General features: G+C 35.9%; 1 protein-coding gene across 1 annotated transcript in view; it reads right to left on the bottom strand.

Moving 5' to 3' along the window:
• Positions 1-27,919, bottom strand: part of HNMT (histamine N-methyltransferase) — a 45,542-nt gene that overhangs the window by 9,758 nt on the left and 7,865 nt on the right. The window contains exons 2-5 of the mRNA XM_007525012.3: positions 27,608-27,660; positions 6,461-6,568; positions 4,885-5,015; positions 2,101-2,194 (exon numbers count right to left, since the gene is read on the bottom strand). Coding sequence (XP_007525074.2) covers positions 2,101-2,194; positions 4,885-5,015; positions 6,461-6,568; positions 27,608-27,660 — 386 coding nt within the window. The remainder of the gene's footprint in view (positions 1-2,100; positions 2,195-4,884; positions 5,016-6,460; positions 6,569-27,607; positions 27,661-27,919) is intronic.

Here is a 27,919-nt window from a genome sequence, read left to right as displayed (position 1 = left end):
TGAACCTATTGAATACTGTTTTACTCAAAATACTTTTAAAAAACTAATTGATTTTTGAGTCATTAGGTTGTTTCTTTTTATTTATCTATGAATATATTGTACACATGAACCATATGCATGCATAAATATAAGTATTATTATCCAGAAATAATCCTTTTATAAACTAAAATTCATAGACCCAGCTTACACAGCTACAAAGTATATTACCATTTTTATTTCCTGTGTCATTATACATTTGACTGGGCCTTTTTTTCACATTTTAATGCCAATGAGTTCTGTATTGTATTAACTTATTCATGACCTAACCACCAGGACACTTTAATATCAGGGCACTTTGTCAATTCACAGTTGCTTGTATACTAAACAATCATACCACTTTCTTCCTATTCTTTTTCTCTTCTTTTCTTTTCTTTTCTTTTCTTTTCTTTTCTTTTCTTTTCTTTTCTTTTCTTTTCTTTTCTTCCTTTCTTTCTTTCTTTCTTTCTTTCTTTCTTTCTTTCTTTCTTTCTTTCTTTCTTTTTTTTTTCCTCCAGGGTTATTGCTGGGGCTCTGGTGCCTGCACTACAAATCCACTGCTCCTAGAGGTATTTTTTTTCCCTTTGTTGCCCTTATTGTTTAACATTCTGGTGGTTATTATTATTGTTGTTATTATTGTATAGGATAGAGAGAGATGGAGAGAGAAGAGGAAGACAGAGAGGAAGAAGGAAAGATAGACATCTGCAGACCTTGTGAAGCAACCCCCCTGCAGATGGGGAACAGGGGCTTGAACCGGGATCCTATGCCAGTCCTTGCGTTTTGAGCCATGTGTGCTTAACTCATTGCACTACCACTGACCCCCAACATACCACTTTCTAAACTGAGTGCCTTTTTCTAGTGGGTAGGTAGAGACTATCTTCTGATTCTCAAGTGTTTAGTTTCTGAAAACAAAGCAGAATATACCAAATATAAATAAGAGTGGGTCTGTTATTGATGTGAAATATTTTCTACGATCAAACACATGTAACATGTGAATGGATTGTTCTTTTTGTATATAACACTCAATATTATTTATAAAGGTTATTAAGAATAGATTACTCTTGATATTAATGACTCAGTTTAGTTTTGTATTCCTAAATGCAGCACAAAGGACTTTACCCAAATAGCCTAATTTATTGATAAAAAGACACTGGTGGGAAGGATTTAGTTGACATAAAATATTTTAAATGAGAAAACAAACCTTTCCTTCAGAAATGAGTATAAACTAACCAGAAATAAAATAGTATATCTAAGTGTAACCAGAGAGAAAAGGTTGTATATAGGATCTTTCTACTGTGAAATTCCCACATGGATTTAAACCCATGATTATAAGCAACAAGTGTATTTTCCATCCTTAAAATCATTTCTAGAATTTAAGAATAAATGAGAAACTGGAAGGTACCTTATTGAGCAGAGGGACTGACTTCATGTGAATCCCCAGTTTCACTTCCAGGCACAGGTAGCAGACTGATTTGTGTTCTCTCTCCCTCTCTCTCTCTCTCTCTCTCTCTCTCTCTCTCTCTCTCTCTCTCTCCCATCTCACTCCCTTCCCTTTTCACCCTCCTTCACTCTCTCCCTCAATTAATAAATAAACCTATCTTTTTTTTAAAGAATAAATTTGAGTATGGGCTCTGATGTAAGCTTAGGAAGATAAAGACAGCTTTAAAGATGGCCAAATGAAAGAAGTAATAATGAATGAATTTAATATCAGTGTTGCATTAGCTAATATATTTACTTGTGTTCTGTGTAGTACTTACTATTGATATATCACTGGGGAAAAAATGAGAACACACATCACCATGCACAAGATGCAGATTCAAGTCCCCCGTCCCTACCTGACCTGCATAGGGGGGTGCTTCCTGAATGGTGAAGCAATGTTGTAGGAGTCTCTCTTTTCCTCTCCCACTCTCCCTTCCCATTCTCTCTTGATTCTCTGACTCTCTACAATAAATAAAAAATTAAATATAATTTCATAATGAAATGAAATATACCAACTGCCTTCAAACATGCGAACCCAAGCATAAATGCTTGCGAACCCAAGCACTATTGGTGTTTTCACATTCAGACTGGATATGAATAACTTACCTGACACTAGAATAATGAGCATCTTAGCGTTGGTAGCTAAGAGACTATGGAAGAATTTCAGGGTAGCTGGGATGTCTTTCACATAATATAGCATCTAAAATAAAAAAATAAGAAATATGATGTTTTTCTATGTAAATGTCACTACTAGATATTAGATATTAGAATGTTAGCTAGATATTAGCAAGTTTGATTTTTATTACAGCATTTGAGAAATATAAATATTAAAGTGTTATAAGAAGAGATAGAAAAATAATGTAGGAACATATTTGGAGAAAGGAAAAGCCATAGTATTCATTCTATTAATGTCAAATAGTTTTAAATTAATTCTTTCTGACAACGAAAGCACAGATGTTAATAATTGTAGTCACTTAGTCTCCACTCTACATAGGGACAGTGACTCAGTGCTTACTCTATATTTTGTGAATAGCCGTTCTAAGAGTAAATGGTACTGGCACCATAAAACAAAGACCCCATTTCATGGAACGTTGCTTTAAAATTATGTCCTTTGCACTAGCTTTGCCATATGCTCATAGATGCTTTTTATAAATCACAGAAAATGTGACAGGCTCTGATGTTGACAGATTCTTTAGGAAAATAGACTGGAAAAGAATGAGGCTGCATGCTTGGTCAGAAGATACCAGGGGCCACTCTGCCCACTTTTAATAACTTTCGATGATTTTTGATGAAGTACAGGATGAGGCCTTTCTATCCTACACAGATAGTGCTCAGAATTGTACATTGTCAGTGAGAAATTACCCTTAAGGACTTAGTTGTATCCCCAGAATCGTCTTATTCCTCTTGGATAAGCATTCAGTATTCTGTATATAGAGTCCATGACAGAATTTCTTTCATAAAGCCAAACAACTTAAGCTATGTTCCTCTTACATCAGTGACTAAAATACAGTAGACTTTCACATGACCTACATTGCCTTGAGGCCACATTTAATAGCAGGCAACTCCATGCTGTTCACCACAGGGGCCATGTATAGACAGGCACCCAGGTGCAGCTAACCCATAAGATGGTTAACAATCTATGGCGTGGTCTGACTAAAAAGGAAGACTTAGTCTGAAATTTTATATTATAGAAACTAAGATTCTCTGTAGTTAACTAAATATTAAATTGAAATACAGGCTTATACAAAATAAGAGACAAGAGACAACAGCACAGAAAAATGCAGAATAATCAGAGTGTAAGAGATGAAGGAGTAGAATAATACTGAGAGGAAGCAAAGTTACTAAAAGAAGGAAAGAAGATGGATGTTTCAAGAAAAATGGAAGGAGAGATCTGATCTCTGAAATGCAACTTATTATTACAGGTAGAAAAATAAGATTTAGTGCATAGGTAGAGGGATTATCTTTCGATAAGAAGAGGATTTTATAGTAACATGAAAGAAAGAAATTGTGGCTATTGGTGCAGGTATGTTTGTGAGTTCAGCAAGTGAATGAGAGTCTTCACATGCTAATGTACATTTTCTCTAAACAGAATGAAGCAGAATGAAGTCACTGGAGAGGTGTGATAGTGATATATATATATATATATATATATATATATATAGAGAGAGAGAGAGAGAGAGAGAGAGAGAGAGAAATAATAATTACTGAGAAAGAGGAATAGCCAAGTTCAATAAAGAAATACAGTGGGAAACTAGGATACTGTTAAGCATTCACAGATAAAATTCTTCTGTTAATTAAGAGAGAAAAGGCACTGGATTGCTTAGGTCTGTCTATTTTGGAATCATTGCTTCTTTTTTCTCTCACATTTATGCCTTTGAAGTGAATGCACTTGTGAATTATAGGAAGAAGGAATCAGTATACATCTAGTTGAGTGGTATTTCTAAACTATGCCTGTCTTTTAATAGTAGCTAACATCTAAATTCTATATATATATATGTGTGTGTGTGTGTGTGTGTGTGTGTGTGTGTGTGTGTGTGTGTGTGTGTGTGTATGAATAAAAATGATCAGTAAGAATAGGCCTTAATGTCATCTACGGAATAATCACTGACTTTCTAAGAAATATCCTAGTATATTTCTAAGACTGTTAGTGCTGGGCCATGTAAATAAAATCCTACTAACTAATATCAATAAAACCTATTGACCGCACAAATCATCTAACCACAACTTTCATTAGGTATAATTAGCCTCACCATTAGTAGAAAGCAAAAGCAAGATGGTTTCAAAAGTCTCTGAGATATTAGTTCATGAGGGTTGGGAAGCAGCTGGCCTATGGGCCATATCACTTGGTCTTGTCCTGCCAAGACAACTACAAGCAGGACTTGTAATTTAAGAAATATAAGAGTTGTTTTTGTTGTTGTTGTTTTCACAATCTTATTAAGTGCTAATTTTTAAGCCTATGATTTTGTATGGCTTGTGAATGACGCTATAAATATCCAAATGATCCTTAGCAGGAAAGTTTCCTCACCCCTGATCTATGTCATCAAAGTTACTGGAAAATTGTTCTAGAATCTTTTACATTCTACTGTCCTCCAAGTTGCTCATGAATTTTCAACCCAATGAAGATTCATTAAAGCCAACTTTGAAAACACACTAACAAAGGTATTTTGAACAACAACAACAAAAAGAAAACAGGATTTTTAAATATTATAGAGATTCTCTTGAGTATCATCAACATTTTTTTCTCTTATATTGGATAGATACTGCTCATTTATAAAACCAGAAGTCAGGCTTTCCTTTTTATTTTTAAAGTTGGGATATTAGGCACCTTTAATACACATTCCTACAAAAAAAACTTCTATCTGAAAATATATAACAATACATATTTCTTACCTGAATCATATGAATAAAGTCCCACTTCTGAAATTCTTTTTTCTCTGTCACTCTGTTTTGATATTCAGATGATGTCTCCTTATGCCAAGCAAACTTTATGTTCTCGAGGTTTGATGTCTTGGCTACAAGCTCTAAAATACAGAGAAGTGGCACACTATCAATTTTAATTGCAAATGTGGAACCCATTTTCATTTAGAATTTTAATGCAATCAATGTTATACACATAACAGATATAAAACACAGTTTTCTTTTTTATATATCTTAGAGAGAGCTGAGAATTTATCCTGATTTTTTCCTGTATTAAGTGAAATTAGAAAGAAAAGAATCAATAAGAAATAACTATGAGAATCCTGATCAGACATAGCTTATATTATCCCATTATTAATGGGAAATCAACTGGTAAAGCTTTTAATGCAAAACTGATATAAAAAGGATTTCAGGATTCTATAACTCAGGGATCAGGAAACTATAACACACCACCTGACTTACATGAACTGCAAGTTAGAATCACACTATTCTACTTTCTTTATGACTTACAAATTACACTTCTGAATAATTGATGAAAATAAAAATATTTTGTGGTAGATGAAGAAAGATATAAAATTCAGATTTCAGTATTCATAAAATTTTATTGGAAAATATCTAAGGTCATTAATTTATCTACTGTGTACAACTATGTGAACATCTGAGTCTAAATGTTTACTATTTGACCTTTTCAGGGAAAAAAAAAAAGGCTTGTTGATTTCCGCTCTACTCCATTAAACATAAGCTTCTTAAATTCACTTTACTGGGGAAATTATCTAAAATATATTAGTTATCGCATGTGTATATGATGAAAGCTTCTTCTTTTTAAAATATGTACAGTTTTTATAAGTGTCTTCACCCCTCACCCACCATCCAACTGAAAATTCCTTCACTGTGGTACACCAGGTCCCCAGAACTCTTCAACCCTCTTATGCCTACTCCTCACCTCCCCCCTTTAGAGTCTTTGTATCTGTCCTAGTAGAACTTAGCTAGGTTAAGGTGCAATCTGTATCATCCTTCACTTTTAAGAGCAAGGACTCTGTTTAAATACTTAAAAATGTATTTTATTATTTATCATTTATTGGATAGAGACAAAGAGAAATCAAGAGGGGAAGAGGAGAGAGGGAAAGAGACACCTGCAGTACCACACCACCACTCATGAAGTTTTCCTCTTGCAGATGGAGACCTGGGGCTTATACGTGGGTCCTTGAACTTTGTAACATCTGTGCTCAACAAGGTATGCCACCACCCAGCCACCTGTCTATTTAATTTTTGTGAATTAATGACTGTGACTGTAAGAATATCAGAAATAATAGATGAGGAGGACAGAATGGATAAAAGAGACTTGAATCTAGTTATTCATTATTCTTATTCCAATGTGTCTAATCATGTTTATAACAAAACAATAAAAAGAAACTAAGTAACTTTCTTCTCCAAGTAAACTTTCAAAAAGTATTCCATTATAACCATGCTGTTAATTATTCAAGGAACAAGTTTGGTATGATAAGCCTTTTGAGATACAGTTCCATATAGTACCAGGAGTAACAGATACCTTTGTATTTAGTGATTTGTTCAACACTTGGTTCAACAACTTCATTGTCGATAAGAACTCCTGGGTACTGAGCCTGTATTTTAAACAGAATTTGCAGGTCTATTTCACCTAAAAGGCAAGCATAAGAAACAAGTCACATAAGCTCAGAAATAAATTATTAAAAATAATGTAAACTAGCACATCAGCTTCCTTTAAGATAGGAGAAGGTAACATAAAAAAGAATAACGGTCAATTGTTGCTTTACCAGAGTTCTTTGATGCATACTAGCTATGTTGTATGCAGGAATAATGTTATTTGGGGAGGGTTATAATTGTCATAAATTTACATAAACCATATTCATTATATATGTGTTTATATATTATTATATTGCATTTAAGATGCCATCACATAAGATATAATCAACAATTTTAATATACATACTTTTATTAGTTATTAAGAATGATTTACATAGTTTTCCCAAGGTCATAGATATGGGTTAAATATCTGTGTGTGTGTTTCACATTTCTTTTTTTTATATTTTATTTATTTTCCCTTTTGTTGCCCTTGTTTTTTATTGTTGTCACAGTTATCATTGTTGTTATTGATGTCGTCGTTGTTGGATAGGACAGAGAGAAATGGAGAGAGGAGGGGACGACAGAGAGGGGGAGAGAAAGTTAGACACCTACAGACCTGTTTCACTGCCTGTGAAGCGACTTCTCTGCAGGTAGGTAACCAGGGGCTCAAAAGGGGACCCTTATGCCAATTCTTTACGCCATGTGCACTTAACCTTCTGTGCTACCTACCACCCAACTCCCGTGTTTCACATTCCTATATTCTACATATAAGTGAAATAACCTGGTAGTTGTCCTTCACTTCCTTACTTATTTTACTAAACATAATCATTGCCAATTAAATTCATTTGGTCACAAAGGGCACATTATAATTTTTGTATCTGCTGAGTAGTACTCCATTGAGAATATGTTCCTTGACTTCTTCTTATTTTGTTTTTGTATTTATAAGACTCAAACTAATAAATTTTAGTTCATTGTTAAAGGCTTTCCTCCAACTCAACCTAAGTACTTCTCCTTCCTTCTTCCCTCCAATATTTTAAGCTTTTAATCAGAGATGCACCTGAGAAGCATGTGGGCCATTGGATAAAGATGGGCAAGATGGAAGTGGATGCCGACTTTGATTCACTATGATCCTACCTTCATTTATTTTCTAAGCCATTCATATACCTATCACAATTTCCAGGTGTCCTTTGTTCCTCTTCCTTCTCAGATAAAGGAATAGTGCACAGTTTCCACGGGTGTTAGCAAGATTCTCTTCCCTCAGTGATGGGGCAAAAACAAAGGTTCTTGGTGACAAAAGTTCTGGGTCCAGGGTAGCAGGGTTCTAAGCCCTCTGGTCATCTTTCCCTAACATTCTCCCCTCTGAGAGTATGGACCAAAATTCTTTGGGAGGGGTGCATAAAGAAGGTGTTCTGGCCTCTGTAATTGCTTTTCTGATGTACATAGACATTCCAGTCCATCTATACCCCCAGCCTGTCTCTATCTTTTCATAATAAGGTAGAGCTCTGGAGAGTTGACATTCTGGGACGTGTTTAGCAGTTGTTTTAATACTAAGAAGTAACGCTGTCACTTATAACTTTAAGACATAACCAACTGGAAGATGTGTCGCAATACCAGAAATGTCTCAGAACTAATAAACTAGGCTAAGCCAAAAGTATCAAAAATGTCACCCATAAAATATGTCAGATGCAAAGAAAAAATATATAAAAACATTTAGGCATCTATCTTTGTAAACCTAGTGATTTAGAGGCAGAGGTAGACCTTGGCTGGGTGGGGTTGAAGTAAAAAGAGAAGGATACTGAAGAAGATAAGAAGAAATTTCATATAGATGAAGAAATGATCCTGTCGGAAGTCTGTGAGACCTTGTAAATGGAAGCAAGACTAAATTTTCTGGGGAAATAAAGAACTACAGGTAAGAAGGCCAGAAAGATAAGAGACATAAAATCAATGAGCGAAATTATGTATGTGGGAGTATTTTGGAATAATAATGCATAGTTTTGGAATACTGGGCAGGGTATCTAAGCAATAACTGATCCCAGATAGGTAACAGAAATGGAAGTTATGAAAAAAGATATATGATTTATGCATTTGTATGTCATTTGTTAATTGTGTATTATAAGCCAAGAACTCCACTATTTTGCTATAACAGATTAAAAGAAAGGCATAGAGTGGGAGTCAAATTGGAGAAATAGAGAGGACTTGTACTTTCTCCCTCCTGCTTCAAGCAAATCACAAAAATATATAGAAAAATCTACACAAACATGCATGAGTCTCAAATAAGCTTCCACATCAAGGAACAAGAAGTCAGTATCCAGGAGGAAAGCATCTAGAGAGATGCCATCTGCAATGAAAAAAGGCCCTCTGCATGGAGAGTCACACTTGAGAAGAGGTCGATAAAGTATGGAACTTGGCAAGCCAGGGCCAGGTTGAAACAAACTCGTGGCACCCTCTCCCTCTTACTATTATAATTTTGTGCCTACAAGTTTACAGCAGTGGAAATGGAAAATAAATAGGTGTAGGGGGTTGTGGTGGCACATCTCATTGAGTGCTCATGCTACCATGCTTAAGGACCCAGGTTTGAAACTGGAAGAAGTCTAAGCTTGTCAGATAAAGAAAGGACTACAAAAGTTGGCTGTTTACTCCCAAACTTGAGGCCAGACCCCATAAGCCTAATATTGTTTGAATACAACAAAGGACACTAACCACTTTTTAATTTTTTATTAGTGATTTAATAATGATTGGCAAGACTGTGGGATAAGAAGGTCAAAATTACATACAATTCCCACCACCAGAGTTCCATATCCCATCCCCTCCATTGGAAGCTTCCCTACTATTTATCCTTTTGGGACTATGGACCACAGATCTTTATGGTGTGCAGAAGGTGGGAGGTGTGGCTTCTGTAATTGCTTCTCTGTTGGACATAGGCACTGGCAGGTCAATCCATAACCCCAGCCTGTTTCTATCTTGCTCTAGTGGGGTAGGGCTCCAGGTAGGTGGGGCTCCAGGACACATTGGTGAGGTCATCTGCCCATTGAAGTCAGATTAGTGTCATGGTAGCATCTGCCACTTAGTGATAGAGTAAGGAAGCTGATTGGTTGATATCCTAGACCTGGCATCTCTGGACACAGTACTAAGTTTAATATGTCGAGGAGGCACTGGTTGCACTGATGTGGTTGAGATTAGCAGATGCAGTATAAAATGGTGTGGATCAAGAGAAGCTTGATGGAAAATGAGCAAAGCTCCAGAGGTTCTAGGACTGGGAGAAAAATAGGTTTCTTAGCATTTAAGAAGGCAATAGATAATTATTATTATAACCAAGTTATTTGGGAACTTGGTTTACTTTGCAAATTCCATTGTTAGGATTTACTGTACTATACAAGACCTTACCATGATTTGTGTCATTTAATGCCATTTATAGAAAATTGTGTCTTATATGCCGACAAGACCAGTTGCTTTTGCTCTCCTTCATCTAAGATGAGGTGATTTAAGATTTTAAAAAAGAAAAGTTATTATTAGAAATTCTTATTTGAACAAGCACTACCTAAGGATTTTCCAAAATGAAGAATAAGATAAAAACTCAGTAGGTAAACACATACCTAAAATGTAAGTCCCACCAAACAACTATAAAGTGCTTATTCATCTAACTATCCCTTTTTAAGAAAGAAGGCTATAACAGATACTAGTGTGGCACAAGACTTTTTAAAAATATTTATTTATTTTCCCTTTCATTGCCCTTGTTGTTTTATTGTTATAGTTCAAGACTTTTTTTTAATCAATAAGTATTTTGGGAGAAGTACATTAAATATTAAGGTATAAACTAAAGAGAAGTAGCAAGGGACAACCTAATGAAAAAGTATAATCCACCTTACCCCAAACATCTAGAGATGAAAAGTGCTGTCTTTCTTTGTCTTTACCAGTTTAGCCATAAACTCTAAACGAAACAAAGAAAAACAAAAAAACAGAGACATGTGTATGTAAACAGACAATTCTGAGAATTCCAGGTGCAACATTTTGTAACTCAGACTGTAGAAATATAATCATTTCCCCTTTCTACTTGATAAACATTCTTTTCCGTGAAGTATACCATGACATTCTGGACTTATAAAAGTGGCAGGTTTTATCTAGCACATCCCCAGAATGAGTTCATATCTTGCCACTGTCTCAGTTAGCAGTCTACTTGGTCAGTACTAGTCATTCCCTTCTCCCAGGGTCATGACAGAGAACACTATGCTAGAATTGTAGCAGACATGGAAATCATGAGTCAGCACAGCAACTTCTAGAATATAAGCCAATATGTGCACTTGAACTACCTGTGCTCTCTCTGCTGGAACTAGAGCTGAAATGGATGTGCAACAAAAGGAGAAAATGAAATCATTCCCTCAGGAGTTAGCACATAGAATTCATGGGCTTCAAGTGAAGCAGGTCTGCAGGTGTCTGTCTGTCTCTCCCCCTCTCTGTCTTTTCCTCCTCTCTCCATTTCTTTCTGTCCTATCGAACAACAACAACAGCAATGACAACAATAACAACAACAACAACAAGGGCAACAAGATGGGAAAAATGGCCTCCAGGAGCAGTGGATTCCTAGCACAGGCAATGAGCCCCAGTGATAACCCTGAGGCAAAATAAAAAAACACCAAACAACAACAACAGTGTGGTAAACAGCTCTTACTGTGTATCACAAAACTTTCTGATAATTTTGACAATATTTACATATGTTTAAAGAAAATAAGGCAATATAATCAGTTTCCTTGCACATATAGTCTCTCCTTATGCAAAATGTGATCCTGATTCTGACAACTATTAACTAATTGTGATTGACAAATCATTTAATTTTATTACTACTACTACTACTACTACTACTATTATTATTATTGTAAGATAGAGACAGAGAGGCAAAACCAGAGACAGTGAAAGAGACCACAGTATTTTCATTGTGATGGGGGACTAGGCTCAAGCCTGGGTATGTCACATGCATGCCAAAGCAGCATGCTATTCTACCCTTAAAATATTTTTTGAAAAAGTTTTATTTATTTTTATATTTTATTTATATTCATTTATTTTAATAGTTTATATTATTATTTATTTCATTATTTTTTATAACAAAGGCACAGAAATAGAACCCAGAGCACTTTTTAGCTCTGGTTTATGGTGATGCTGCGGGACGGAACCTAGGGCACCAGGCCTGCAAATAATACGCTCTAATACACTCAGATGCTTTCTCTTTCTTAAGTATTCAAATGCATAATTGCTAGTTGTTGTTTGAGCTAACAGGATGTTTCCCCTAAAAGCTCTAGAACAAAATCTGAAGTCTGCTGTGATAAATGGCAAACAAACATACAATGGTTAAACAACTCTATTGCAATACACTGCTCTTTTTTCTCCTTTTCTTTCTTCCCCTTTCTCCTTTCCTACCACTATGTGACTAGTAGAGCAAACTACTGGTTTGGACTCTGGTAGTATAACTGACTTTCTAAGCTGATTAATATGTGGAACTTGAGCAAAGATAGGGAAGTCCAAACATGTGTCAGCATAAATCAATGGTTCACAGAGCATTTCATTTCAAAATACAGTATTTAAAAAGATCTGCATAAAATTATAGCCAGTCGTTAACTTAGGGTGGCAGGATTATAGTCTATTTCTCATTTTACTCTTTTACTTATCTATAATTTAAAAATATTTCTATAGGAGGCTATTTGAATTAATTATTTTTAAAATATTCATTATAAAAATATTCATTTCTCAACTACAGAACCCTTTCCTTCACTACCCAACAGCAGCAGACAAAAAAAAAAAAAAGAAGGAAAAATCTTTCTCTGCTATAATATAGGTATAAGTTGATTCTGGATATAATTTATACGTGAATGACTCTCCTGAGGCAAGTATAAAATAACCCACACTAACAACACTTTGGCATTTAACTTTCTGTAATTATTTAGACTCTCCACAACAAAGTTTTGTTTTAAGAATAGCACCATTTTTATCACAAAGTTTCTAATTAAACATCTTCAGTAAGTGACCCTTCATAGTATAGAGATTGCTCTCACATGTTAGATGCATGTATGTGATTTTATAACATGATATATATTTTATAAGGATTGCCTGCATTGTAGTAGATTTTAGTACACTGAAGATGTGAAAATAATGTGTTCTATATATCTCTTTAGCTGGTGATATAAAGGGCTAACTTTCTGAATTGATGACTTTTCCTACAAGTGAATACAGGAACAATGAAGACTAAAATGAAATGCTGGATGGGGGCAAGAGTGACTTATTAGTAGAATGCACATATTACTATGTGCTAGGACCCAGGTTCAAACCCCACATCCCTACTTGTACTGGTAAAGCTTCCAAAGGAATTCTTCTTCTTCTAGCATTTGCCCTTCTTCCATAGCCAGTCAACAGCGTCAGGTTGAGCCTGATGTAAAGTTTCGAGACCTCCTTTGAATCTGGAGAGGTGGCAGTCGTTGACTATGTGGGTCATAGTCTGTAGCCACAGGGGCAGTTCGGGTCGTCTCTGGCTCCCCAGCGATGGAACATAGCGGCGCACCGACCATGGCCTGTTCGATAGCGATTGAGGAAGGCCCAATCATAACGTGCTAGGTCAAAGCCGGGTTGACGCTCGCAGGAGTCTGTGATGAGGTGTTTGTTCTTTACCTCAGCTGACTGCCAACTCTGTTTCCAAGAGTCTGGAACAGAGAAGTTCAGTGTAGGCGTAGGGGACCAGATTGGATGACGAGTGATGTTTCAGGTGTCTTTCCTCTCTGTCTCTCTTTATTTTTCTATCTCATCCTCGATAAGTAAGTAAGGAAGAAAGGGAATGAGAGAGTGTGAAAGGGAAAGAAAAAATAAATAGTTGAGGATTTCCAGAGCTGAACCTAAGTGATAACTTTGGAAACAATAATAATAATGATGATGATGATGATAATGATAATAATAACAACTCAATGAAGTGTGTTTAAAAATAAAGATAGGTTAGATAAGTAACTGGTTAGCAAGAGTGCATAGACAGATCAACAGGCACAGCTACTACCAAAATTGCTTCATAGGTAGTCAAAAAAATTGTAGTAGGATAAGAGGCATAACTTGGAGACTAGAATATTCCACCTTTATTGATGACGGTACATCCCATGAATAAAATCCAAGCAAAAAAGAACAAAAGCAAATTAAAAATAGAGCTTTGCAAATTTCAATTCACTGGGCAAGTACACTTCAAGGAAAAATGACATTCAAGAGATGTCTGAAGAAAACTCAAAATGAAGTAAATGAAAATTTGCCTTTCTAAGTGGGTGGTAGCTCTATTATAAAATGACAACTTGGCAGAGAAGTTATACATTCACATTGTGTGGCTTGTCATCTGACTGAGCACACATAAAACAAAACACAGATATCAGCTTAGGAACTCTGGAACTTCCCCAAATGAGAAAATCTGCAGGCCAAGGAAATGGAGGATTAAAGTCTATGGCCCTATCTCCCATCACTTGATTTTCAGTCTATTCCTCCTTCATTTCTTGTATCAAATATATATGTGAATTTTTTATATTATCAGCAAGGAAAAATATATTCTATTACATGTTGCATTAAGATATTATCTTTTTTGTTTCCCCTACTTGAATATCAGGCATATTTTCCCCCCAGAAAGAAAAATTGCCAAGATAACTGTAGTGACCAAAAATACTTTCAACTTTTACTTTGCAACCAGAGCAAAAACCACCTGATTTTGAGCACCATTATGAAAACTAGATTACAAGATGACTTTTCACCCCCTCTTCTCTCTCTCTCCCTCTCCTTCTCTCTGCCTGTGTGAGTGTATGTGTGTTTCTCCCTCTTCCTTTTTTCATTCTCTCTTCTATTGCCTGAAGTTCTGTCAGTATGGAAAGATGAGAGTAGAATATTAAAATATCTGTAAGATCTCAGGAAGGGTATTACAAATATAAATTCTAAGTCAAAGGAGCATTGCCATTTGCTTTCTTATGCTTTCTGGCTCTTGGCCCAGAACACTAGTGCCTGAACATTTTGCAAGTTCAAAAGTCCTCAGAAAATCCAAGTTACCAAATGTTCAAGGAAATATAAACTTAAAGAAAATATCCCAAAAAGAATGCTGGACACTAAAGTATAAAGATAGAAAACATAACCATTGAAAACTCAGAAAATACTAAGTTTAACTTAATTTTTAATTTATAAGTTTTAAACTTGCATAAATACTTGGGCTTCTGTTTCAGCTCATATATAGAAAGAGTAGTGAATTCCATACATACAATATTATAATGTCATCTTGAGTTAGTTTTAATGAATGCTAATTTTCTCTGACCTTCTTCATGCCAAGATATGATTTATAAGAAGAGAATACTTACACTGGCAGGAACAGTCCAATATGATCAATTGGTTAGTGTAATATCTCTCTCTATAATCTATCTAGATATATATCTATATAGATACATCTCATAACCATCATTTTCTTTTTTGATTTTTAAATTTTATTTATCTATTGGATAGAGACAGCCAGAAGTCGAGAGGAAGGGGGAGACAGAGAGGGAAAGAGACAAGAGAGACACCTGCAGCACTACTTTACCACTTGCAAAGCTTTCCCCCTGCAGGTGGGGACTGGGAACTGGAACTCAGTTCCTTGAGCACTGCAAAATGTCGGATCAACCAGGTGCGCCACCACCCAGCTCCTAACCATCATTTTCTTAAACTTACCCTTGTCCTCACCATCATGGCTAATGGTTCCTGGAGCCAGGCATGGAAGAAACTGAGAGCTGTGATGAAAATCACTAGTAAGCAACACTACACATAAGATTGTTCTTGAAGTATTTGTATAGGTCTAGCACTATTACTGGTGAGGCAACAAAATGTCCAAAGAAAAATAATCATGAAAACCCAAATGTCAGAGCAGTTTGGCAAGTGTCAGAGAAGAGCTGAAGAAACCATCAGAAGTCCATGAGATTATTCTTTACCAGCATCCTTCATCAGTTATAAAATTATAGTTTTAATTATGATTCTTTTACCTATCTCTGGCTATAAAATAAATGTTACAGAAAAATTCAAGACATAGACAAAGCTGGAAGTAGACATTAAAATAACTACTAGAGAAAACACATTTGAAAGTTTTGGTTTACTTTCTCCTAAGCATTTTTTCTTCTTTTAAGAAAATATTCTTTAATAGTCTACCCAGGTGAGATCATTATGTATATAGAATATTTTGATCTTCTCACTTGAGATTACACTGCAAATACATTAAAATATATTTGAATGTGTTATTTGTAGTGGTGGCTATATTTATAGTGGTGATGCTGTTGTCTCTACAATGCATATGTGGGGATAATTGACTTAATTACTTCTATACATGCACTGTAAGTACAAAGCATATATTTATATAATATATGTACAAATGTACATATGTACACTTATTTGTAAAAATATATATGGAAATGTAATTATATGTAAGTGTATTTTTATATAAATATTTTGGTTCTGTATAAAGGGGTAGGATGGGAATATGTCTAGGAGGCAGTGCTTGAATGGCTATAGTGAGGCTGGGGTGGAATAATAAGAAAGGCTCTCTATAAAGGTAGGTCAATATATTTATAACCAGCATAGCCAGACCTATGTATATGAAATGAATATCAGAACTCTCCTTGATACATATGCCAAATTATTTTTTAAAAATTCCTTTGACTTCATAACCTTCATAATTGTAGATGCACTCTTCCATGTCATTGTAACCTCATTATTATTGCATTTGACCTTTCTTTTTTATTATTACCAATGGGGGATTAAAGGTTAACAGTAAATAGTAGCTAAAGTTGTTGTTATATGTGGAATATCTCAGTTTTCTGCAGAATACTCTCATGCAAGACTAAGTCCTTTTCCACTATCATGCACCAGGACCTAAAAGTGCCCCCCCACCCCTACCGAGTCCTTTACTTTGGTGTAATACACCAAGCCCAGTTCAATTAATACTTTGTGCTTTCCCTTTCATTCTTGCTTAAGTTCTGCCTGTGAGTGAGATCACCCCATATTCATCCTACTCTTTCTCGTTTATCTCATTTAATATGATTCCTTCAAGCTCCATCCAAGATGAGGTGAAAAAGGTGAATCCACCATTTTAAATAGCTGAGTAGTATTCCCTGTGTATATGTGCCACAACTTTCTCAGCCATCTGAGCAACTCATCTGTTGTTGGACACCTTGGTTATTTCTAGGTTTTGGCTATTCCAAATTGTGCTGCTATTAACACAGGTATACACAGATCTTTTTGGATCACTGTGTTTGGCTCCTTAGGGTATAGTATATCCCCAGGAGAGGAACTTCCTGGTCATAGGGTACGTCCATTTCTAATCTTCTGAGAGTTTTCCAAACTGCTCTTCACAGGGATCAAAACAACTTACAATCCTACCAGCAGTACAGAAGGGTTCCTTTACCCTAGTAGCCTCTCCAGCATCTGTTGTAATTACCCTTTCTGATGTGTGACATTCTACCAGAGTGAAGGACCTAAAAGTGCTATCTCATTGTTGTATTTATTTTTATTTATTTTTAATTTTTCTATTTTCTTTATTGGATGATTAATGTTTTATAGTTGACAGTAAATACAATAGTTTTTACATGCATAACATTTCCCAGTTTTCCACATAATACAACCCCCACTAGGTCCTTTTCCATCATGTTCCAGGACCTGAACCCCCCCATCCCAGAGTCTTTTACTTCAGTCTAATACACCAACTCCAGTCCAAGTTCTGTTTAGTGTTTTCTCTTCTGCTCTTGTTTTTCAACTTCTGCCTGTGAGTGAAATCATCCCATATTCATCCTTCTGTTTCTGACTTATTTCACTTAACATGATTCTGTCAAGCTCCATTCAAGATGAGCTGAAAAGGGTACAATCACCATTTTTAATAGCTGAGTAGGATTCCGTTGTGTATATACACCTTAACTTGCTCAGCCACCATCTGCTTTTGGAGACCTGGGCTGCTTCCAGGTTTTGGCTATTACAAATTGTGCTGCCATGAACATAAGTATACATAAATCTTTTTGGATAGGTATGTTTAGTTCTTTAAGATATATCCCCAGGAGAGGAATTGCAGGATCATAGGGTAGGTCCATTTCTAGCCTTCTGAGAGTTCTCCAGACTGCTCTCCACAAGGAGGTGGGGGAACCTATTTACATTCCCTCCAGCAGTGCAGGAGGGTTCCTTTGTCCTGGCAACCTCTTCAGCATTTGTTACTGATATTGTTTCTGATGTATGGCATTCTCATAGGAGTGAAGTGGTATCTCAGTGTTTTCTTTATTTACACTTCTCTGACAATCAATCAATGACTTGGAACATTATTTCATATGTTTGCTGGCCTTTTGCATCTCTTCCATGGTGAATACTCTGTTCATCTCCTCTCCCCATTTTTTGGATGGGGTCATTTGTTTTCTTCTCATTTAGTTTGGCAAGCTCTTTATATTTTGGTTATTAGCCTCTTGTCTGATGTACGACATTTAAAGATCTTCTCCCACTCTGTGAAGGGTCAGTTTGTTTGTGTAATGGTTTCTTTTGTTGTGCAGAAACTTTTTAATTTGATGTAGTCCCATTGGTTTACTTTTGACTTAGTCTTTTTTTGTAACTGGATTCATAATATTGAGGATGCCTTTAAATTTTAGATGGAAAAGAGTTCTTCCAGTATTTTCCTCTAAGTATTTGATAGTTTCTGGTCTAACAGTCAAGTTCTTGATCCATCTAGAGTTTATTTTTGTGTGTTGTTAAATGTAGTGTTGTTTGTTTATGAGTTTTCTTTTTTATCTTCCATGCATTTGGACTTGAGTTACTGAAGATGTCTATAAAACTTAGATGGAAAAAAAATTCTGCCAATTTTGTCCTCTAAGTATTTCATAATTTAAAAAGGGAGGGGTTCTTACATTTTGTACTAGTATAAAATATGTATGGCGAGTTTAGTATATTACTAGACTCGCCATACATAAAATGCAGATGATAACAAGCACCTTACACTAGTATTGCATCAAATTGAAAAGGGTTTTTTTTTAATTAATTAATTTATTTAAGAAAGGAGACATTAACAAAATCATAGGATGGGGGAGTACAACTCTACACAATTCCTGCCACCCAATCTCTATATCCCATCCCCTCCCCAATAGCTTTCCCATTCTCTATCCCTCTGGGAGCATGGACCCAGGGTCATTGTGGGTTGCAGAAGGTGGAAGGTCTGGCTTCTGTAATTGCTTCCCCGATGAACATGGGCTTTGACTGGTCAATCCATAGTCCCAGTCTGCCTCTCTCTTTCCCTAGAAGGGTGAGTCTCTGGGGAAACTGAGCTCCAGGATGCATTGGTGGGGTCTTCAGTCCAGGGAAGCCTGGCCAGCATCCTGATGGCATCTGGAACCTGGTGGCTGAAATAGAGTTAACATACAAAGCCAAACAAATTGTTGAAGAATCATGGACTCAAAGGTTGGAATAGTGGAGATAAGTGTTGGGGGGTACTCACTGCAAACTCTAGTGTACTACTGCTTTCAGGTAGATATTTGCACTAGTTTATGGATACCTGTGAACATATGCTCTATCTCCTGGAACCTGGTCTATATAGGTTTTGGGACTTTGTTAGGAAGTGAACCACCTGGGATGGAATTAGAGAATGCTATGAAAGGAAAGGTCTCACCCGAGTGATGAAGCTGAAGGGTTGTCATTCCACACCTGAAGTCTCTGGACACAGTCTGAAGTGAAGCATGCTGGGGTGGCACTCGTGTTGATTAGGTTGCGATCAGCGGATGCAATATTATTTGATAAGAATTGGGAGAAGCATACGGGAAAGTGGGCCCTACCCTAGGGTCCCAGGACTTGGGGAAGTTTAGGCTCTATAGTGGAAATGTGAGATTCCTGCTGTCTTAGGGTTCGAGAAGACAATGGATAGTTACTGTCATCATCACATTATATGGTAATTGCGTTAGCTTTGAAAAGTCCCTTTGTTAGACATATAATCAATTTTTCCCCCTTTCATATTAATTAAATAGTTATTTATATTACTACAATTTAATAGGTGTGTACATAAACACTATTCCCTCACCAAAAGATTATGTCCCATCCCACCCACCTGCCCTCACCCCCACCCCCCCTGCTGGCCCAGGAAGCCTCATGTCCACCCTCCCGCTCACCACAGGGTTTTTACTTTGATGCCCTAATTTCAGTTTAGTCAGATCCTGCCTTTAGTTTCCCTTTCTGATCTTTCTCAACTTCTGTTGGTGAGTGGGATCATCCCATACTCATCTTTATCTTTCTGACTTAGCTCACTTAACATAATTCCTTCTAGCTCTGACCAAGATGGGTCAGAGAAGGTGGGTTCATTGTTCTTAGTAGCTGCACAGTATTCCATTGTGTATATATACCACAGCTTTCTCAGCCACTCATCTGTTGTTGGGCACATGGGTTGATTCCAGGTTTTAGCTATTATGAATTGTGCTGCTATGAACATAGGAGTACACACCTCTTTTTGGTTGGGTGTTATGGAGTCCTTGGGGTGTATCCCCAGGAGAAGAATTACTAGATCATATGGAAGGTCCATGTCTAGCCTTGTGAGAGTTCTCCAGACAGCTCGCCACAGAGGCTGGACCAATTTACATTCCCACTAGCAATGCAAAAAGGTTCCTCTGTCCCCCCTGCCTGTACAGAATTTGTTGCTGCTGTCCTTTTTGATGTATGCCATTCTCACAGGGGTGAGGTGGTATCTCAATGTTGTCTTTATTTGCATTTCTCTGACAATCAGCGACCTGGAGCAGTTTTTTATGTTTATTACCCTTTTGGATCTCCTCTGGAGTGAATGTTCTGTTCATATCCTCTGCCCATTTATTGATGGGGTCATTTGCTTTTTTGCTAAGTTTGCTGAGCTCTTTGTATATTTTCATGATTAGTCTTTTGTCTGGTGTATGGCATGTAAATGGTGCTGGGAAAACTGGGTTGTAACATGCAGAAGAATGAAACTGAACCACTTTATCTCACCAGAAACAAAAATCAACTCCAAATGGATTAAAGACTTGGATGTTAGACCAGAAACAATCAAGTAGTTAGAGTAAAACATTGGTAAAACACTTTCCCAACTAAACCTCAAGGACATCTTTGATGAAACAAACCCAATTGCAAGGAAGACTAAAGCAGAAACAAACAAATGGGACTATATCAAATTGAAAAGCTTCTGCACAGCCAAAGAAACTATCACACAAACAAAGAGATCTCTCACAAATTGAAAAGTTTTATCCAACATTTATGTCAGTACAAACTCTATTTGCTAAGGGACTTCATTCGAAACCAGCATAAGAACTGGCGAGATATAGATTTGTCCTTCAGCAAAATAACAGATAATCACTTGCCATGGAAGAGCAAGTGCACTATAAATAATCAAAACTGTAAACGAAAGTGACTCGAATGTTAACATAAAAAATGTGGCTCTAACATATTGAGTTTTACCTGTTTTATTTCTATGAGGCCATTACTACATAAGGTTGTACATCTGGGTTGATTTGCCTTTCTAAGTACAGTCATTTAATCTGCAAATAATGATAGTTTTGTCTTCATTCTGTTCATTATCCCTTATTTTCCTCTTTCAAGCCTTATTGAATTACCAAAACAATCTTGTTTACTCTAGTTTTAATGACAATGACTCCAGTATTGCAGCTTTATGTTCAGTTCTCTCAGATACATAGTGCCTAACAATATTTCTTGTTCACTGAGCATTTTAAGTGAAGAAAACTATTTTGTTAAAAATATATAGGAGAGATAGCTTTTTGAAGTTATGAATACTTTGATTACTACTTTATATTAAAGTCCCCAAATTATAGTTACCTGATATAAACATTTCAGAGTTCTATAGATTAATCACTAGAGTTTATATCCATCAGATAATGAAGCAACAACTAGCATGCTTCACATAAGTGAAAAGACTCTTTATTCATTTTAAGTTATAAGCAATTGGAATGCAGACTAAAAACTGTCTGCATATCTGGAAGTTCCATTTAAATTCTACCCTCCTAATACAACGGAGCATGATTTTAGCAATACTGTGGTAAAGAAATGCCTGCCTCTTTTTTTTTTTTTCCTTGCCTCCAGGATTATCACTGGGGCTTAGTGCCTGCACTATAAATCCTGGAGGACATTTTTGCCATTTTCGTTGCCCTCATTATTATTGTCATTGTTGTTGGATAAGACAGAGAGAATTTGAGAGAAGAGGGGGAGAGAAAGATAGACACCTGCAGGCCTAATTCACCACTTGTGAAGAGACTACCCCCGCCCCCATGCAGGTGAGGAGCCAGGGGCTCAAACTGAGATCCTTAAGCTGGTCCTTATGCTTTCAGCCAGTTTTGCTTAACCTGTTGTGCTACCTCCCAGTCCCCCATGCCTACCTCCTTCTAAAAGACTACTCATGAAATCACAGATTTTTTTCAATTCAAATACATTTTTTAATTTTTTATTGAGTTAATAGTTTATAGCACAGTTGTCTGCACATGTGTGTAGACACATAGGTTCCCAGTTCTGTAAGATGACTATATACAAAACACTCTTACCTCCAACTTAGAATCCCAGGCACCCCCTCTCCCACTCCTTCCCTAGAATCTCTTGCTTTGGTACAGTATACCACCCCCAGTCCAAGTTTCACCCTGTGTTTTCCTTTTCTGTACCTGTGTCCCTTGTTCCATACAAGTAAGAGCATTTAGCATTCATGCCTCTCTTCCTGAGTCTCCCCACCCAACACTCTTCCTTGAAGCTCCATACAAATGAAGAAAAGACTAGGATTTTTTTTTATCTGATTTTGGTGCAAGGTGTTAAGTGGTGGCCTAGATTCATTTTCCTACATTGTGGATGTCCATTTTTCTCTACTTCTAATGGCCCAAATATTTAATAAACCAGTACCATAGTTCTTTCCAAAGCAAGTCCAAAAATGATTTTTTTTTCTTTTTTGCTGACACCGGATTGATTGAGAGATAATTCTCTATTCCTAAAAATGTGTGTTTTTTTATTTCTGGACAATTTGTTAATTGATCATTAACAAATAATTAAATTTAGGCAGGGGTAGATAGCCTGATGGTTATGCAAAGAGATTCTCATGCCTGAGGGCCAGAAGTCCTGGGTTCAATAATATCATCCTATTAAACTGCAGAGTAGGACTTGCAAGAGAGCATAATGGTTATTCAAAAGACTTTCATGCCAAGGCCCTGAGATACCAAGTTCAATCCCTAGGCATCAGGACATTTAACTGCCACCAGTATTAAAGAGAAAAATGTGGCCAAGAACTAAAGCCATGCAATCTCCTCAGGCTCTGTCCCCTGGCTAAGCAAATAAATCCAACATGTTCTTAGACCACTAGAGAGAAAACAGCTCTCCTGTGTGATTACTTCATAGAAGCTGGAAACTTGGCAGCAAGACACTATATTGACATCACAGGCACGACTATCCAGGTGATATATGACAGGAATTCCTGTACCCTCCCACCACCACATATATAGATAGGAAATAAACACTGTAGCCACAGTGTCACCTGCTGACACAGTAACAGCAGCTACACTAAAGGCACAAGGTTAGAAGTAACCAATGACATCTGAAATTATACATGACCAGACAGAAATAGATCTAGAACAAAAATTACAGACATAATTAAGAAAAATCATTATGAAGGCAATTTAGGAAACTAAAACAGACTTACAGACACATATTCAAGAACTGAGAGATCATTGCACCAAAGATTTATAAAACACAGAGAAAAAAACCAAACAAATTAAAAACAACCTCCAAGTAGAACTGCAGGGTTTGAAGGACACATTGAATGAAGCTCAGGTTCAGCAAGCTGGCCTAGAAAGTAGACTAAACCAGGCTGAGAACAGAATATAAAGGTTAGAAGATACAACCACAACAATCTATGACCTTAAATCTGTTGAGGAAAGGTTTAGGAAAAATGAAGCACTTCTACATGAAACAGTAGACCCCATCAGAAAAATTAATTGGAGAGTTAGTAGGATACCTGAAGATAAAGAAAAGGCAAAGGAGCAGAGAAATGTAAATTAAAATTGCACTGAGATGTCCTCTTACACCCATGAGAATGGTTTACATCAACAATACAGGAAGTGATATGTGTTTGGCAAGGCTGTGGAAAAAAAGGACTCTTCTGCACTGCTGGTAGGAATGCAGCTGTTGCAGCCCTTTTATAAGACCATAATGGAGAATCATTAAATAGTACAGATGGAATTATCTTATGATCCAGCAATACAACTCTTAGACATTTATCCAAATGACACCCAAACACTGATTTTGAGGAATATATACACTCCGGTGTTTATAGCTGCATTCTTCACAATAGCCAAAAAGTGAAAACAGCCTAAGTGCCCATCAATAGATAACTGGCTAACTGAATTATAGGGCATGTACTACACTTAATACTACTCATCAATCAGAAAAGATATTGTTTCCTTTAAGACAAAATGAGTCAAACTGGAGGTAATTATGCTTTGCAAATTAACTAAAGAGATGAGAGCCATCCTCTAGATGGCTTCACTCATGTGAAATCTAGAGAACTGATTAAACACAAACTTCAAAATAGATACACACAAAGAAGAAGAGGAGGTGGAGAAGAAAAAAAAAAAAGAAAAAACAAGAAGCAAACTGTTTCTAGGACTTGTGGGGACTATGGTAGTTATTATCTTTTATCTTTTAATATTGGGAGGGTGGGTACACAGAACTTTGTTTGTGGGTGAAGCATAGAATTATACCCTATAATCTACAATCTTGTAACCCACTAGTAATCACAAGTAAAAAATGGAAAAATAATATGAATTTCTTTTTTTCTTTATGTACCATCTAGCAATAAATACAACACTCATTAAAAGTTGGATAATAATGTAACTTTGATGTTTTAAGTTTGGAAAGTATCAGTACTGAAAAAGGGTCAAAAAGGATTGTTTATGAGGTTTAAAATACAGTTCAATTGCTGTTAATATGTAAAATTTATTGCCAGAATGAACCTGATAGACTTTGAGACTTTGAATAAAGCTTTCTAGATGCTTATTGAATTTCATCAATGCACACAAAACCCTGGCATACATGCACATATGGGCTCTGCAAAAGATATATTCTCTCTACTCCTGTTCATAATTTTTTTCCAACTTCTTCTCTTTGGGAGTCATGGAGAGGAGGAATCAATATTTTCCAATCAAATATTTTCCAAAAATTACACACATAATTGATGAATACTGTTGTTATCTTTTCTTGAAATAGTAGGCTACTTAAACAGTATAACAAAAATGTCATCAATTTACTTTTTATTTTGGTCTTCTCATAATCCTAGTAGTTTCTTAGAGTCTAAGTGGAATCGCCAAATACTTTTGCCAAAACTCTTATGTTCTCTGTGAAAGTATGGGAGTTCTCTTTACATAATCACCATCTTGTATAGAAGAAAAGTAGGAGAAAGAGAGGACATATAGGTACCTCCTGCTAATTCAGTAGGCCCCTCAGAGTGCACAAAAAGTAAATGATATAAAATCAGTCATTCTATATCTGTAAGTTATTTTAGTTTGTTTGCTTTTGTTATGTTTTTACTTTATGTTAGGGATAAATGGCAGAACCATTGTGAATGAAGAGATAATATTTGCTTGGACAAAAGATATACGTAATATCATCTGCAGGTGACTGGGCAACCAAGAAGTAAACAATTAGAAAATGAAATCAGAAAGACTCATGAACTATGACAGAAGCAGAATTCTATGAAATGTATTATGAGAACTGACCATAAGGAACAGTAAAGGCCAAGGGTCTTATTTTGCCATCTGTAATTAATTTGAAAGTTATATTTAAACTACAACATAATGCCAAAGTCTCAGGCATACTCTTGATTTTGGAACATTTTGGAGACAGATTTTATAAGGCCAGAGTGAGAAGTATTTCCTGTATACTGATATATTGTTCTTCACATGATGATTGACTGGGCAATGACATGTTATTAGATAAGCATCTTCCAGTTGGCATATGAGCACTGAGACTGAATAGTGTGGCCTTTTGCCCCAAGCCATTGGCATTTTATGCAAAGGACATCTAGATGCAGGAACTTTTAATGTATTTCTTTTTATATCTTGTAGCTTACTTGAACAGTAAAAACTAATTATCTATAGTGTGAATTTCACTAGGTGAAATTTATCAAATTTTTTATGAAGAGTGACCTTAAAGGGCAACCATTTTTGCCCCAAGGAAGGACCTGTTATTAATAAAATGTTAGGGTTCAGGCAGAAGAATTCTTAGTGTTTCTCCTTTATTTTGATAAGGTTTTTTTTTAAAAAAAAAAAAAAATATATATATATATATATATATCAGTGCACCATTATGTAAGGAATCTCTGTGTGGACCAAGTGTATCTTTCTCAGATAGCTTATAAGCATCTGGATAAATTTACATTAGAAATTCAATTAACTTTTTATTAAAAGGTCAATTAACTTGGCTGTGATAGGGATTGTTTTTAATTACTTTTCCTTGTAGGGTTTCTCTTCTTATCGAAGCCCAAGTGACACTTTCAAGTAATAGTCTCATTGCCTGTTGCATGCCTGAAACTCAAATCCAAAAAATACTGGAAATGACTGCTTTAGTCAACTAAATTAACAAGCTATCCTTATGCAAATTCACTGACTGTAAATAATTCTCAAATTTTAAGATATCAGTGAGAAATAGTACAATATTTTAGCTTATACACTCTCAGTAAGATCTTTCATAAATATATTGTCTATTATTTGTCATTGTTGGTTTCTATTTTCTTGGTGAAAGACAATGAATTAAAATTAGTTTCAGGGTTAGTCCTTATTCTTTTATATCATATGGATAATAAGCCAATAATGGCATTCAAATCTCACTACATCATTATGTTAAAGGCTCTTGACTATAATTTTTTAATATGAGCCAAAATTAAGCTCATTTATGTGTCACTAGAACTCACACTAAAGAGACCCAGGAGATTACTACGTAGCCAATGGTGATATGGTAACCACCCATTACCAAGTGGCAGCCAATACTAAATCATCACGCAGTAATGGTTTCAAAATTAATAATAAATATTTAAATAACCTATGACTATGTTTGACATATTAATGTATTCACTCAAACCTCTAGAAGCTAGCAGTTTAAAAATAGATCAAAGCCTACTTGTAAGTTTGATAGGAGGAAATAGTTGCTGATAAAACTTTTAATTTTGCAGAAGTCACCTTAAGAATATCAACTAAGCACATTATAAATACTATGTACATAATTCTCATTAGCCAATGAGATATAAAAATTATTTCCATTTTACTGACCGTCAAAGTGAAGCTTATGTTTCAACCAGCCAGAGTTCATCAGCACAAACTATGTCCACCTCACTCTGCCTTCCAGAACTGCCCTGCCTCTAGGACAGGGTTGGGGAGCCAATTTTCTGCTGAGGGCCATTTGGATATTTATAACATCTTTCTAGGTTTCAACTTAAGAATTAGCACTTAATATTTCTATAAAAAATATTCTAGATTTGTTGTATTTCAAATCCCCCTTGCAGTTACCGTAACAGAGCCAGACCAAATGATTTAGCAAAGCAATGAAAATACTTATAAAAGGAAGCTTGAGGGCTTTCTGAAAGTTCAGAAAAAAGTTTTGGATTTGAATCAGAAAAATGGATGGTGTAGGTCGGTACAACTCAAAGAGTGGGGCCACAAGCTCTGTCATTAAGTACAGAAACCAGTTCATGGGCCACATTTTAAATTATGCAAGTTTCAGAAAGTCATGAACTTTTCCTTTTCTGTGAATACTTAAAATTTTGTAGATAAAAAATTATCCTGTAAATTGTTCCATTTTGTGGAAAATAAGATGTCATATCTTATTCATGCTACACAGAATAATAAAGGCTGCTGTCCTAGACCCTGTAAATCTATGGGGGGGGGGCATAAACGTAGTTGAACTAAGTTGCATTAATCTTAGTTGTCATTGCTCTTACTAGTTTAAATAACTTAATATCTCCTGAACACAAAGGAAAATAGCTCTCCTAAAGAATGAAAAATTGCCATCAGATAGCATGATTCTTGGAGTGAAATACAAATTTAAGAAAAAAATGTGTTATTCATACCTGCACCTCCGCCAATGCTTAGAATCTTAATTTCTGATTTTGTGTCTCCAGTCCTGAAAAACAATATATATAGATCTGTTTAAGAAAAATGTGCTAGGTGTTTTGTAAAATATGTTTAACAACTCTAGTTCAAGAGAACAGTACAAAAATGCAGTGCCTAGACTCACATGAAATGTCTCAATAATTTCAGTGGTTATATTGTTGCTTTAGGAAGTTTTAAAAATATAAGTTCTACTCACTAATGATCTTCAACTGGGAGGTACCTAGAAGCAGCACTCTAAGCATCTTACAATTAGGAGATAGTGTTATTTA

This window comes from Erinaceus europaeus, chromosome 18, assembly GCF_950295315.1.
Source record: "Erinaceus europaeus chromosome 18, mEriEur2.1, whole genome shotgun sequence".
Lineage (NCBI taxonomy): Eukaryota > Metazoa > Chordata > Mammalia > Eulipotyphla > Erinaceidae > Erinaceus > Erinaceus europaeus.
The sequence above is the reverse complement of the archived record's forward strand: the minus strand, read 5'-3'. Positions and strand labels throughout refer to the sequence as shown.